Raw genomic sequence first — 16243 nt, forward strand, 5'->3', positions numbered from 1 at the left:
ATATGTCAAAATAAAGCTACAGTTAATTGCAAAGCCAAAGTACACCCCACACATCCTCCCTGCCTTGATTTCCCTGAACTATTTGCCCTTATCTCTTGATTTGTGCCTTATTTTTTTTTATCTTTTGCCTCTGGAGAGGACATGCCTATGTCCTCTGGGCTGGGATTTTTCTCTAAATGGTGTTTGTTGCTGGGACATGGAAGTTTTGGTACAACAATATTTTGGCTTAGGTCAGAAAGTTGCAGAAACCCCCTCCTGCCCTGGCTATACTAAGGCATATCCCTGAGCTCCTGTGTCTAAGGGAGGTTTCCCACTGGAAGATCATGCTGAGACATAGGCGCTCAGGACCTCACACATATCCTTGTCTTTCTTCCAGTTCTGGCAGTGTGGCCAGTGGGTGGAAGTCGTCATCGATGACCGCTTGCCTGTTGTAGGCAAGAACTTCCTCTTTGTGCATCCCCGCAGAGACAACCAGGAATTTTGGCCCTGCCTGATGGAGAAAGCCTATGCCAAGTAAGTGTGGGAAAGTCTCTTTTCCCAGTTCAATGCTGGCTCTGCCTCCCCTGTGTCTTGCACTCACGGATGCTTCCTGCCAGCTGGCCCTGCAGCTTATATATCTCTTCTGAATGGAAGCAAGGTCCTGGGTGTGGTGGCCCACACCTTTAATTCTAGCTTCCAGAAGCTGAGGCAGGCAGATCTTTGAAGCCAGCTTGTTCTACATAGTGATACCCAAGCCAGCCGCGGCCACATAGTGAAACTTTGTATCAAAACAAAATCCATTTGAGCTTTTGTTACTAAGCAAAACAATCTCGTAAGAATTGCCAAGTGCAAGGTTTGGTCCTGCGGCTGGGAGGAGGGACCCACAGACACATAGTGAGGTATGGGATAGGCAGCTCTAAGCTCATGTAACCTGGATGATAGGCAGATATAAGAATCCAGATGAAATATAATTGTACTTGGCATCTGAAGGAGAAAGGATCCAGGAACCTCCCATGGGTATTAGAAGCCATGATGCTCAAGATCCTTCTATATAAGATAGAATAGTATTTACATATGAACTATACGCATCCTATATGCCCTAAATCATCTACATATATTAAATATAATATCTAACATGATGTAAATCCTATGCAAATAGTTGTTATACTGTATTGTTTAGGAAATAATGTCAAGGGATGTTTGTTCATGCTCAGTACTGATGATATTGGTTTCCAACATTTTCAATCCACAGTTGGTTTAATAGTGGGTACAAAGGTTTGAGAGTCAAAAGGCTGACTATAATCCTGCTCCTAGTCTGATGGGGGATAGATGGGGACGTGATCCTGACTCCCTGGCCAACAGGGAGACAAGCTGAGGTTGCTGGAAGAGTGACTGACATTTGAATGAGGATGAAAGGATGGATAGGACTCTACAGAGAGGGAAGAGTTATATGTAAGGCCAGTGAGAAGGAGACAGATAAAAGCTTTGGGAAAACAATTCAAACTATGGTCCAGGAACTGAGGGTCATGTGAGGCTGCCATGAGATCGCATTTGATCGGGGGATGATAGATGAACAGGACTTGCTCCTTCTCTTATGGTCCACACAGGATGTTTAGGGACAAACTCAGAATTTGTGTGCACCCCAGATCACATGTTTTCCTTGGGCTCCAATGGTTGCTTATTCAGCAGATGCCCACTGAACATTTTGCCATATGTCAGGCACTGTGTTTGGTACTGCCTCAGTCTGGCTCAAGTGAGAACATATAATGGTATGTGTATGCACATCTATACAGAGCAAGGCACTGTTCTAAAGACTCTTATTATGACTAAGAGAGATTCAGCCTATCTACAACCAAAAGAAAATGCAAATAAGAAAAGACAGCATCCTTCTATGCTCTTAGACTGAAAAATCCAAAGACCAAGTGACTGTCAGTATGTGGGGATCTAGAAAACAGCCTTGAAGGGTATGCCCTGAGGAGATGTTCAAAAGGCCACTTGGCTACACTTAGATTACTCACAGGCACATGTCACACCCAGTGAGAGCACTCCCAGAAGGGCTCTAAGAGGACAGGCTTGGGAAGTCCCCAGTGGCACCACAAGTATGGTGTAAAGTCCCTGTGCCAGGAGACTCGGGTATCATGGGGTGGGTGTGCTACACGAGAGCCTCACAGCAGTCGGAAGCCACAGGTGCAACCTATGCCCAGGCTCATCCTCAGAGAGTGAGCTCTGAACAAGGGACACTGAGCAGTAAAATACAACACCGTTTATGGATATGAAAATTATATCCAATGCAGTATGCATTTTATGAGAACACAGAAGAAGCAAGCATTGCAGATTTAGCATCCTGAAATGGTTGTGGGTAGAGAGGAAAGAAAGAGGGGGGTGGGGGACAGAGACAAAAACAGAAAAAAATGAATAAAGGGAGGAAAGAAGGAAGGAAGGAAGGAAGAAAGGAAGGAAGGAAGGAAGGAAGGGAGGGAGGAAGGGAGGGAGGAAGGAAAGATGGAGCCCAGCGTCTGCCTGACTTACAGTCCCATCTTTGACCCTTCCACTACCTTCATCTTCTTTAAGATGCTCCGCCTCCTGCACCTCATGAAGAGCTTGGCTTCATGGCCTTTCTCTATCTCTCTGTCTCTTTCTGTCTCTGAGTCTCTGCCTCTCTGTCTCTCTGTCTCTCTCTGTCTCTCTCTCTCTCTCAATTTAGTCTTCTCCTTTGACCCTATCTCCTGTTCCTTTTAAGATTTCACTTGAGGGACAATATGGCCAAGTTCATATTGAGTCCCCATTGGCTTTCTCAACCATGTCTAAGGCTCAGTGGCCCCAGAACCCTGGGAGCAGCAGCCATGGACAAGACTGTTTCCCCAGAAGGACGGCCGTGGGCACAGACATAGAAAGCAACACCTCACAGAGGGTCAGAGGGAAGTGCACGAGCAGACACAGAGAGAACAACAATACAGAGAAGGGGCAAGGAATCATAGAGTCTTAGCTCACAGGTGAAAGACGCCAGGCAGCCCACATACTTGAGAAGAAAGGGTCATAGGGTTGGAAGAAGTTGAGCTTCTAAGCCATCATGAGACCATAGATGCAAGCAGTTGGTTCAATCCCTTTATTCCCTGGTCACGTGCCTGGGACTCCATGCAGCAGGATTGCAGACTGCCTGGATTCACAGTCTAGATGAAGACGTTCCTCCAAACCTCTTTGTGTGAATTCTTTCCAAAAAAAAAAAAAAAAAAAAAGGTAATTTGTGAAAAACTAAAGTTGTTTCTTCCTTCTATTGTTGAGAAGATCTGTGCATTCCTGCATTGGAGAAAGAAGTCCAGATAACAGCCAGGGCTGTTGAACCAGAGCAGGTGTTCTGGGAGGTTAATTCACTTCTGAGCTACTTATACAAACATTGCCATCATCTTTCCAGGATAGAGCCCGCCCTTACCACTTCTGGGCTTCATTCCCCACCCCTTTATAAAAAGAAGTAGCCTAGTGTTTCACTGGGAGAATTTGAAAGCTCGAGGACGGAAGTGATGACTTTGACCCCATTTTGTTAAACGGCCGACCTAAAGCAATCATTCAGCTTGAAAAGAAATGGGAGACTAGGACCAAATCCCACATTCTACTGCCTAAAGAAATCTAGCTGGGGATAAAATGTTCAAACTATTAAAGCTAAAGCTTTGGCCCCACAGTCACCCACCCAAGGAGGAAAGTTACAGAACACACAAGTGAAGACAGGCAATGCAGAGCCAGAGAGCTAGTAGAGGCCTCTGCAAACATCGAGTCCTCCCTCCTCTGAAGGAATGAGAAAACTAAGTCTCAGTGAGAGCACTTCGCTTGCCCAAGGTCACACAGTGGTCAAGCCCAAGCTGGGACCAAATACCTGCCTCCGTAGTTACTTTCTTTCGGCCAGTTCTTGATGTTGCCAGTGCCACAGAAAGAGATCGGTCTTTTTATTTGGTGTCTGACACAGGGACCCACACACAAATGTGGAGAGCACGGCTGTCTCTGGAAGAGGATACTGTCCCTCTGAGATCATGGAAACAGCCCAGTGAACATGTAGATTCCCAACTCCTACTTATCACTGTGCTGGGGAGTCTGAAAGAAAATTAATCAGACTGGTCAAGTGTCAGGCAGAGCAATGTATTTTGGAGATTGAAGAGATGAGGACAAGATCTGACAGGCTTCTTATCAGCCATTGCAGTGTCTCTGTGGGTAAAAACTTCAGCGACTCAGTTTCCTGCAGGCTGAGGCTTAGGCACCTGGATTCTTCTTTCAGAACATGGAGACAGTTGTTTCCCTGAGATGATGCTGAAGCAAGGGACAGGACAAGGCTCACTCACAATTCCTCGGTTCAGGGAACAAAGCATAGTGACAGCTGTGGTGAGCACCTCTCACTTTTTCTCTCTTCATCTCTGTTTCTCTGTGTCTCTCAATTTTTCTTTCTGTTTCTCTATCTGTCTCTCTCCCTCTGTTTCTGTCTTGTTGTCTCTTTCTCTGTCTCTCTGTTCATGTCTCTCTGTTTCTTTGACTTTCTCTGTCTCTCTGCTTCTGTCTTTCTCTGTCTTTCTATCTTTCTCTTTCTCTCTCTCCATCTTTCATTCTGTGTATCTTTATCTCTGTCTCTCTCTCTGTCTCTCTCTGTCTCTCTGTCTCTCTGTCTGTCTCTGTGTCTCTGTCTCCTCTCTGTCTCCTCTCTCTGTCTCTCTGTCTCTGTCTCTCTGTCTCTCTCTGTTTCTCTCTCTCTGTTTCTCCCTCCCTCCCTCCCTCCCTCCCTCCCTCCCTCCTTCCCTCCCTCCCTCTCTCCCTCCCTCTTATTCCCTGTCAGCAAAGGGCTGTAAGAATAGTTGCCATGTTCCCAAAGTATCAGCTGGATTTGTAAGCTTGCATTTGTGAAAAACAGACCTAGCTCCTTGTCAAAATTTCCTACTGCTACTGGGACAGGCTTTTCAGGCATGGAGGACAGACACTGAGAGAAAGTTCTGAAAGGCATGAGGAGGGGTGCTGATGGTGGCAGAGTAGGCCAGGAGCCTTTCCCTTGTATGTGGTATCTCTGTGGTAACAGTAGAATAATGTGGGAACAGACCTCAGATAAAGCCCAGAGCCAACAAGATGGAGTACATCAGTGAAGAGGGGTCAAAACCCCCAGGCACTTCTGAGGAGCAACCACCTCGTGTGTTCTGCTTAGAGCTGGAAGAGACCACAGGCAGGATGGACTGGTGCAATAAAGTACTAACAGACTCTGGAATGGCCCTTGTAAACTTTGTTGTCCTTAGTAGACATGTGACATTAAAAGCTAAGTCTTCAGACCTAAGTGGGCATAACCCTGATCAAAGGGACCCTATGCCACTGGCTGAGCAAATTCTGTGGAGATAAAGACTTTCAAGCCAATCAGAGCCTGAGGTCACAGGGAGGTGAGGGAGGGATAAGATCAGAATGCATTTTAAACATGTGTAAATGTCACATGTGTATCTGTAGAACCTTAGGTTTTCTTAATACGTTTTTCTAAGCCACCCTTGGCATGTTTACCTGGGACAAAGTGGCTGCATGACCCATATTTGCTGACATGATTTTGCTGGCATTCTATGTAGTTCCAGGAAAAGAGTGGCCAGTGACCAAGGTGGAAAGAGGATGAGAAAAGAGCATCTGAGGGCCCCACTGTGACCCAGTCCATCCTACTGCATCTAGTGGGAAGTCCAAGAACAAGATGGGAAGGGTCATCTCCAAGGCCAAATACCTGTGATGACCGCAGTGTGATTGGACCCAGGCCCAGACTCTCACTGATTTTATAGTAGTAGAGATAAAGTCATGGGTGCAACCATCACCCATGACAGGCTCAACATCTGCTTGCCAATGAGAGAGAGCTGCACAGGGATTTGGCAGGGACAGAGGAGAGAGCAGCTCCTATATTCAGGAGACTGCCCACAGCCCCCATCTTCTATCCTCCATGTCTTGCCATGGCTGTAGTTTAAGAACCTACAATTCACCACACTGAGAGTCTGACACTCTGGCCCCAGCCTTAGTGATTGTTCCAGTGCCTTTGCCCCAGTGACCACAGACTTCCCCCCACCCTATTGCCCACCCTTCTAGATCCACCCATCTACAGGCTCTGGAAGCCACTCCAATTTGGTTTTTCCTCCTACAAATGCCTTTGGCATTCTCTTTACCTGCATGAACCTCAACTCAGAGTCGAGGACACCTAGGCTGGGATCAGTTTGTCTTCTGTCTCCCGTCATTATTTATCTGTTCTTGTAGCAAATAGAGACCCTAGGATGTCACTGACATGCATGCGATCATGTGATCATGTGATCATTGACAGTCCCTTTTAAAGAGATTATGTCCTCATGCCAAGCACTGATGTAGAAGACAGAACAGATCTGGAGCAGGAAGGAAACACACAGACCATTGTAACTCGTTACGCTGGCCATGGCCAGAGGTCTTTGTCTGTGCTGCCCATGTTTGCTCATGCTGCTTAAATCCGTGAGGCATATGTAAATATCCTGCTCCTCAAATAAGCAAAGGGAGCCTGAGAAAACAAATGCTGTTTCCTCCCAGGTACTGAGAGCTTGTGAGAGGAGCCTAGGATAGAACCTGGATAGTGTGTGGTGGGGTCTTGAAACAGACTCAGAGATGCTAAGCCAAGTCCTGCCATCACACAGCTAGGGGATGATGATCAGGGTTCAAATGGTGAGGTTTGAAGTAAAAAAAAAAAAAAAAAAAAAACAGAAAGAAAGAAAGCAAGGCTGAGACAATGAGCCTAGATATTTCTGAGGTACAGGCACAGAGGAGAAAGGCCAAGGACTGTGGGAGAGGTATCTAGAGCAGAGGTCTAACGGTATGTATGCCCAGACTTATCTCTTCCCATGACAACTTCACTAAAGCCTTTCTCCCTCCTAATTTCCATGAAGAGGAGGGACATTATAAGAGCTCTGGATCAGTTTTCCCAGAATGAGAACAAAGGCTGCTCATTGCCAGGTTAAACTTGGGTTTGTTAATTGTGAGTTCTTTGATGGTGGGAATAAGGTCTTTTTCAGCTTTGAGTATGTACCTAAGGTGGTCTTGCACATGTCACTGCTTACTGTGTTTTCAGACCGAGGAGGAGCAACAAAGCAGATTCTCATCAAAATAGCATTCAGTGTTTGCTAAGGGCTGGCTGGCCCTGATCTTCCCTCCTCCTGAGAGGGCCATGGTCCCCCTGTAGATAGAGAAAGAGAACAGGAACAGGGCTGATATACAAGCTCTTGTTCCAGGGATAACCTGATCTCCCCCTTTCCTGCAGGCTGCTTGGTTCCTATTCTCAATTACACTATGGCTACCTTCCTGATGCCCTGGTGGACCTCACAGGTGGAGTGGTCACCGTCGTCAACCTGCACACCTCTCCATCTCATCTACTGATGGCAGTGAAGACCGCAATCCAGGCAGGCTCAATGGTGGCCTGTGCCACCCCAAAGGGGGTGAGTAGATGGGGGCTTCCTTGGTACCCAGCAGGTTTCTCTCCACCTAGAATTGTCCATCTGTATCTCCTCTGAGTCGGGGATTCCAAACTCATATCATAGACGACAAAATGAGAACTAAGTGAGGTTTCAGAGTCACATAGCTACAGGTGCTGTGCACGGTCTGAATGCAGCTGACCACCAAATCTTTACATACTGCTCCCTTCTGACCAGGAGAAGCATGTGACCCAGGGTGACCAGAAGGATTGCCAGGTGTTAGAGAAAGCAACCATAGCTTCTAGTTGCTTCATTGTATTTTCTTTATATTTATGAAGAGCCTCAATTCTCACCAGTCATAGAAGTAGCAGGCCTCACAGGTTATGTAACATCCAAATGACTTGAGTCTATTCTAAAACAGCTGGCTCCCTGTCTACTGGATACTTCCTGTACTCTTAAACATTGGCCAAGTCATACCGTTTCTTGCAGACAGATGTTTGTGGGGCTGGGAGAGCCTGCTGACATGGGTTATGCTATGTCTTCCTCATGACAAATGAACAGTGTAGCAACCAGCACATGTCCTCAGAACCCTGTGAGTTTCATAGTCAGTGGGGGGGTGGGGGGGTAGGTAGCTTCTGGGAATGAAATATTCAGAACTCTCACCCAATAGCCTCCACTTGTAACTCATAGGAAGGGTTTCACATACACACACACACACACACACACACACACACACACACACCTTTCCTGCTGGGTGGCAGCTCACTAACTCAGCTGTGCTACTGTTTGAATGTATTTTTTATGTCTCCCAAGAACTGTCTCTGTTCTTCCTTTCTGCAGCTGACAGAAGAGGCCGAGGTGATGGAGAATGGACTGGTGAGCCAGCATGCGTACACAGTGACTGGAGCTGAGCAGGTAACACTGACCTGCTGCCCTGGCATCTGTCCTCTGGGATCCCCTACACAGGAATCAGAATCAGATGCCTGCAGCAAGCCCAGTAGCTTATAATATTTCTTTCTCTCACCCGACCATAGCTTCCACCACTAGCAGTCTCAATTCTTTCTCCAAAGTTATGGTGCCTAGGAGCCTTCTCCCCTATGTCTTTGCTCTCTGGAAGTGATCATGAAGTGGAATCCACTCCATAGGGAGGTAGGATCAGTCACCCAATTGACTCTTTATCCTGAAACTCATTTCCTTTGTGACATAGAAATTAAACTGGTAGAACACAGATCCTCTAACCTATGGATGCTTAAACAAGATAGCATTTATTTCTCCCCTGAGTAAGCAGGTGATTCTGAGTCAGTGGGTGTCTTAGTCACTGTTCCATTGTTGTAACGAGACACTATGACCAAGCATTTAACTGGGGCTTGCTTAGTTTTAGAGAATTATAACATGATCATCATGATGAGAATCAGACAGGCATGGTGCTAGAACAGTAGCTGAGAGCTTTACATACTGATCCACAGGGGAGAGAGAGATAGAGAGAGAGAGAGAGAGAGAGAGAGAGAGAGAGAGACACAGAGAGAGACAGAGACAGAGACAGACAGAGAGAGACAGACTAAGACTGGATCTGATGTGGGCTTTTGAACCCTCAAAGCCTATCCCCAGTGACACACCTCCTCCAGCAAAACCACACCTCCTAATCATTCTCAAACAGTTCCACTAATTACAGACTAGTTATTCAAATACATGAACCTATGGATAACTCAAAAATCCAGAGTAGGGGATTCTACCTGTGAGTTCAAAACACATTCTGTTCCCTTGTCTTATAGCTTGGGCCAGGGGCCATTCTTTACTCTTCACAGTGGACAATAATGAGAAAAGACATCTAACCCTACACAGACAGACAGACAGACAGACAGACACACACACACACACACACACACACACACACACACCGTTGACTTGCATTTAAGCACCCAGCCATACAGTGACTCGAAGGAGGCACAAAGAATGGGGGAAGCTGGACTTTGGTAGTGTTTTCTAGATAGATCATACTTTATCCAGAAACCACACACATTTTAATTCATTTTCGGTCAGTTCTCCTATAGACTTCCCTTCTCCCTGATGGAGCCAAGTAGCATCTGAGCAGATAGAAACAACCATTTTGAAATGATGAAGCTGAGAGTTGATGGGAGAAGCATCTTTCCGAAGGTCACAAAGATGGTGAACTGTGAGATAGCTGCCTGGCACCTGGCCTCCACAGTTTGCATCTTCAGTCATCAAACACCTGTGCAGTGACAACATTTCCTGATCCACCCAAAGGTTTCCCACAACATTCCCTGTTACTGCATTCTTTGCTACTCTTGAGGTCAAACACAGCTTCTGTGCCCTAAGAGACAGTTCCAAACTCCAAGGCATATATGTCACAGGTACCTGTGAACTAGGGAATGCAGTGTCAAGTGTCCTCTGTGGCCTTCTCAACTTGTCTTACCTCTTCTGTGCCAATCTGTCTCTCCTATCCATCAAGGTGAAGCCAGTTGCTCTAGTGTTTCATGTCTTAGTTCACAGCATGGGAGACTATTCTGTCCCCTACTTGCCTCCAAACAGGTAAACCATCATCAATATACTTGAAGATAGTAGGCATCTAATAAATTTTTGTTGAATGGAGGAATGCAATTGCATGCATGAAGGAATGCATTTGTCCTTGGCCTGAGGAGATGATATTGCTGTTCTTCTATCACAGAATATATGAGAGAGGTCATGCAAGCTCATGGAGGTTGCAGACCACAGTCCTCAGAACTATGCATCAGACTCTCCCCTCTACTCTCCCAAACTTCTGTGAACTGTCAATGATGACAGTCAATACTAGCATCTCACTGGCCATGGGTAGACATCCCATTTCCTCTAGCCCCGCTATCCCAAATGTGGACAAGTCTTAGGTGTACAAATAGATTTTATCTCATGTTGCAACTACGATCACTCAAGCATGCCATCTGGGTTTCTATGATGGCAAGACTTTGATATTTGATTACAGAATTGGAGAAAGAGATCTTTGATCAGTTAGTGGTTTATGCACTGGGATGAGAGTGGCCTGAACAGAGCACCTGGCCTCGGACAACATGTGATCAAGGCCACGTGGCCTGTAGAATCCTGTCCTGGTTTGCTGAGCAGGTCTCACATCACAGATTATACATTTAGGAGATGTGCTGAGAAAATACATTTGGAGGCTGCATCTCAGCATCTCTGCCTCCTGCAGATGCAGTCAGTGTACATTAACAGTTTAAAGGCTCTGAGAGTGCCTGCATTAGTACTGCTTGGTTTTCATCAACCATTAACAACAAAACCACTTTCCTGGCATAGAGCTATTGATAGTCAGTGGAACTAGTATTCATTAGAGAAAATACATCTAAGGAGCTGCTGTTTAGAATAGATAACCTGGGCTACCTCTTGTCCAGGGACACCTTTACTGAGAAGGCTGACCAAGGTCAAAAGGATGGTCAGAGGAGTGAAGCCATGAGCCACCCCATTTTTATCCCTACCTGTGGCCTTAGCTTTGAACATGACCTCGACACCCCTGGCCACAGCCAACTTAGCTGTCAATTGGGCAACGTCATAAAGGACACACAGGCTCAGGGATTCGACTTTGTTAGAGACCCCCTTCCCATCGGGAGCAAAAAGGCTATAACTCAGAGCCGCGAGTGCTAAGATCAAACCAGCCTGTAAATGTAGTATGCTTTTTAATCTGCTCGTCCTCCCTGCAGGCAGGACACAGACAGGAAGATAAATGAAATTGGCATTTTTTATTATGCACCCAGCTCTGCCAGCAACTCCCCAGGGCCAAGGGGTGAGTGTTTATCTGCATGCCTCATTTAGCCCTGCTCTAAGCCCTCTGAATCACGGGCTACATCTCCTCCCTATGCCCAACTGAGCCCCTGACTCCACCAGGCACCAAGTGGGGCTCACTGAGCTCTACAGCACACCAGGTGACCATTTCTTATGTCTTGGTGGGTACCAGCAGGTGCTGACAGCCAAGGATAGGCTCCGGGTAGGTCAGAGGGGATGGGAGCCTAGGTGTGTGCCGGGAGCCTCTGCCATCTGGAGGCACTGCAAAGCCTCCCAGTGCATCCTGGTGAGACATGGGGCAGTCCTGGAAAAGACTACAAAAGACCTTTTTCAAGCCAAGGCCCAGGCTTCTGTGCCACGATGTTTCTTCAGAGCTGTACCTGTCAATGATCACATGGTGACTCAAGGGTTATTTCTAAGGCCAAGGACATAGCCACATACACGGAGTCTTTATCCATATCTGATTCCAAAATGTAGGGCCTGGGCCTAAGGGACTGACATCAGCTAAGAGGGAATTCTCCCTTTGCCTGCTGCCGCTTGCTTACTCAGTGATCTTGAAAGAGTTGCTTCACCTCTGTATTTCTGTTTCTTCCTCTGGAAGGCATAGATTGTAGAAATACCTGCCCCAGAAAACTGAGAGAAAGGTGGCTGGGACACCTGCAGTTTCTCCTTGTCCAGTAACAGGCCATTCAGTTTCTCAGCCGCCTCTACTATGGAGTTGGTAGGCAGCTCCCTCCTTCCCTGGGTCTTCCATCTCCTTAAACAGTATTAGCATGGATCAATAGCCCAGATACAACTCAATCATGTTTCAGTCCCTGTCTCCAGGCTGAGGGCTCCTGGCTCCCAGAAGTGTGGGCTGATGGTTTGCTGTTCTTTGTTCTGATGTTTTCATAGCCCCATCCTCTAACTGCAAGTGATACCCTGCATGTTGGTGATATCGATGAAGAAGGGAGGTTCAGGCTATTAGAGGCCACCCCATAGACCGGGGTGTCTGGTCAGGGGTAAGATGTGGAATGAAAAGGGCTAGTCTTGGCTATCCTAGCTCCGAGGATGTCTCTGTCTTCCTCACATCGGACTCTCACTCACAAGACTGCATTGCAGTCCCAGGTCGGTGGCTGGCAGAGATACAGCACAATGGACAGATGGGATAGAGATGTTTTTTGTGTGACAGATTAGATGAAGCAAGGGACCACAAAGCTATAATCTCCCCTACAGCCAAATACAGCAGCCCATGCTAGGCATCTGCAGTTCAATCTGAATTCCCCCAGTTTCATGAGGCAGCACCCAACATAAAGGAACTACCCCTGCCCCTGCTGGTGGCTGAGCAAAACAAGGGTCTTCAACTCCTGCCTCCCTTTCTCTCTACCTCTCTCATTCCAACTCCATGCAAGCAGCAAGAGAGGCATTGATTTTTTTTCTTCTTCTTCTTTTCATTTTTCTCCTGGCTGCAGCCAAATGAGGTCAGAAGTTAAATTAGTCCTAGGAGGTAAAAGCAGCTGCGTTCATACGTCAGCTCTCTGCCCACTTTCTCCAGAGAGCCGTGACCATTGCTTTTCCTGTTCTTCCTTACAGATTCAGTACCAGAGGGGCTGGGAAGAAATCATCCGCCTTTGGAACCCCTGGGGCAACACAGAATGGAGAGGGCGCTGGAGAGATGGGTATGAGTTCTGGGATCATGGGCGGGTGGAGATTCTTCACTGAGAACCTGGCAGGGTCTAGCCAGCCCACTGCAGCCCTCACTACGTGCCTGGCCAGTTCATCACTGGTTATGGCTGTGGGCCACTTATACACCCAGGATATCATTTTCCAGGCATCTATTAGACACCTATCATGTACATGTCACTAAATGTGCACTGGGTTAGGTGTGCGCTCTGATGTGAATACAAATGGTAAAACCCCATGTCTGTTTTCTGAAAATCTTTGAGGTACATGAGTACCCAATATTAGCAAAGAGGGTGAGAGACAGGATGGGAGCCAAGCTTCCCCTTGGGAAGAGACAGCTGAAGAGTATAAACATCCTTCCTAGTGGAAGGGACTCCTTGGACTCAGATGCTGATGGTGCCACAGGATCAGCTCAGAGTTGGTGTCATGCCAGGTGGAGCTGAGACAATGATTTGAGTGATCATTTTACTGAGTAGACTCAGATGTTCAACCCTGACACTTGACCTGGGCTCCATTTACCTACACTGCCATGCTCCTTGCTTGTGGTGGGAGCTGCTGAGTAGCTAGGTCTTTGACACCCTGATAAGTATCCACTCTGAAACTTCCCCCAGGTTCTGGAATGGTCATTCTCAGCTGCTGTAGCCTGACCTCTGGTGCCCTACTGCCTGTTGTGAACAATTAAACATATTGCCATTGTTTCCGCATATGAGAAGAACATTAAATATTTGTCTTTCTTTGTCCCTCCCATTATCTTTTCTTCCTCCCACGGCAGTCCCCAGTGCCATGGTGACTGAGAGGGAGAAGACAATGAAGAAGGACAGAGGAAGCAATACTTTATTTGCTTCTCTTGGTGACCAGTGGGACTGGGCCTGTCAGATTCTGCTCAGGATCTGTGCAGACCTGTAAAAAGCATCACAGCCCAGTGGCTGCAGCCTCACTACCAGCGGGGGTGGGAGCATGATCAGAAAGGAAATGCAGTGTGTCAGACAAACAGAACAGGACCCAACAAGTAGTGAAAATCAATACGGTGTGCACAGTGAGCTCTGGAAGGCACATGCCGTCAGACAGCCAATGTTGCTGGACCAGCTGCCAGCACCCCAGCTGGACTCCCTGGGCCAAACTGTTGCAAGACCCCTTGATTTGGTGTGGGCTCTGAAGCACTCAGAAAATAGTGTGAGAGGAAGGGCTCTGTGATGGAGGATGAGGGAGAGAGGAATAGAAGGGAGAGAGGGAAGGGGAGGAGAAAGGAAGAGAAACATCATACAATAAGACCGATACAATAAGCCTGGCTCGAACCTCTAAGATGATCCCTGGAGAATGGGAGGAAGAATATGAACATGGGAAAGCAGACATACGCCAAGGCTGCCTGCGCATTGCCTTCATTACGGTCCCTTCTTCTCTCTTGCCTTATTCTTAGTATTACCTTTCCTTTTCCTTCCATTCTGAGGATTAAACACAGGGCTTATGCATGCCAGACGAACTCTTAAACCGCTTCACTACAGCTGCCTTTAGTGTCCGTGTGGAACGGGCCTTGTTTTATTGCTCAGACTGGTTTTTATTCACCCGGTAGCCCAAGCTGCCCTTGAACTTGCCATGCTTTCATCTCGGCCTTAGGAAGAGTTAATAAGATTACACATCTGTGCCCCCAAACCTGGATTATCCTTTAGGGTTTCTAGGGTAAATCTGAGTAACCTCTGGCTGTCCCCAGTTCTCTATGCCCAGCACCCCAAGTTGCCAACTGTGAGCCCAAAAGATATTTTCATTGGTTCACAGAAGTAGCACAGGTCAGACCACTGACAACAGGTTTCCTGGGGTGAGCAGAGGCAATAAACTTGAAATGGTTAATATTTCCCTTGTGTCTTCCATGACCAATGAAGGCCAAAAGGGACATCAGAGCTCAGAGAAGGACAAGGTCCTACGAGTGGGCATATTCAGGGAAGCATGGCAGATGGCGATGAACATGAGGTGTCCTTGTGGCAAAGGCACAGGGTGTGCTTCAAAAGAGACACTAGGTAGGATGCCTTCCTCGTCCCCCAGCCGGGAAACTGCTGGGCTGCAGCAGAGGAACAGGGTGAGAAGAGTGGTCCTGGAGCTTGGATTCACACTCGACAGGAATGAGCATGAATGGAGCCTGTAAGCAGGAAAGTTGGTGCAGAGCAGTGTCCAGCCTGTAGGACAAATGCCCCTTCACTGAGTGCAGAGGGTCAGGACCTCCCACCAGTACCAGGCTAGAAGGAAGCGGTGGGGACCGCACAGTCACCATCTCCATGCAGGTGGTCGATGTCTTCCCCACTCCTTAGGAATGGAGACGGATGGCGAGAGACGGATGGTCTAATCTCAGCCATAATTGAAATTTCAGTCGCACACACTTAAAGGCAAACTTGCATGAATCAATAGCGTATTGATTTACACTACATTTATTTTCCCTTACACACTGCAGAAAATGTAATTATCGCTTAATTATAAAATTGCCATTTTACAATAACACATCTGACTGCCTCAGCCAGCAGCCGGAAGCCTGGGTGGTGGTCTCTGCCTTGTTGTCCTGACACACAGGTGACCCGAGCTCTTGATATAGGCTCCTCAATGGGAAAGATCTCATTAAACGTTTGTGCCTCTGGGGCCTATAGCCTGTGGAGCTTGCTGCTACTTTGAAGCACAAGCTGAGGGAAGAACAGCTGTTCCCTTTTGCCTGGAAGGGTCTCTTTCCCATCACAGCCCAGAACTTGCTTCTTTAACATATCATCCCTATAGTTTAGTTAACTAAGCAAAAGAGAAAAAAAATCACTATATGGAATAGATGCTGTGGTGTGTGTTAGGTACCTGTGATGGTATCACGGAAAACAAGGTCACTATGGGAACCTAGATAAGACAAATAAGCAATGGGCATAGTAGCTACATAGAGGGCTAGGTCTGTGGGAGCCCAGAGGAAGAGCCAGGTCTCAGTGTGAAGCAGGTGCACTTTAGCCAGGGTTCTCATACAGAGTACCCTTTAGGTGAAGAGGAGAGTGAGAGGTAGCAGGTCAGCACTGAGAGGTGTCTTCCTGATACAGGAGCATCATGGTGAAAGCATGGTGTGGGAGTGGGGGTAACCCTCTTTGAGGAAATGAAGATATCTCAGCGATTGCTGGCACAGGAAGTTCAAAGGTGGGGGGTGGAGCAGCCCAGTTAAACCTGGAGAGATTGGCAGAGGCTGCGGTTTCCTTGAGGCGTTTGAACTTCCCTGTGGGAGTAATCGGACGCCACCAACATGTGGTAAACAGGGAAGTGACAGGATCAAGAGTCTGCTTTGGAGTTCTCGTCTTGGTGGTAGTGTGGATGGGAAGAAAGTGGAGAACTATGCTCAGGGAGACCAACTGCTGTCCATGAGGGAGGGAAGGGTGGGCTGGACTGCGGTAACA

At 47.3% G+C, this 16243-nt stretch overlaps 1 protein-coding gene across 5 annotated transcripts in view; it reads left to right on the top strand.

The window, feature by feature from the left end:
* The window catches only part of Capn13 (calpain 13), a 93104-nt gene that overhangs the window by 42333 nt on the left and 34528 nt on the right, over positions 1-16243 (top strand). For all 5 annotated transcript variants that reach the window (XM_076942239.1, XM_076942237.1, XM_076942240.1 and 2 more), the window contains 4 exons: positions 377-513; positions 7244-7418; positions 8235-8309; positions 12753-12838. In XM_076942239.1, coding sequence (XP_076798354.1) covers positions 377-513; positions 7244-7418; positions 8235-8309; positions 12753-12838 — 473 coding nt within the window. The remainder of the gene's footprint in view (positions 1-376; positions 514-7243; positions 7419-8234; positions 8310-12752; positions 12839-16243) is intronic.

Source organism: Arvicanthis niloticus, chromosome 11 (assembly GCF_011762505.2).
Source record: "Arvicanthis niloticus isolate mArvNil1 chromosome 11, mArvNil1.pat.X, whole genome shotgun sequence".
Taxonomy (NCBI): Eukaryota; Metazoa; Chordata; class Mammalia; order Rodentia; family Muridae; genus Arvicanthis; species Arvicanthis niloticus.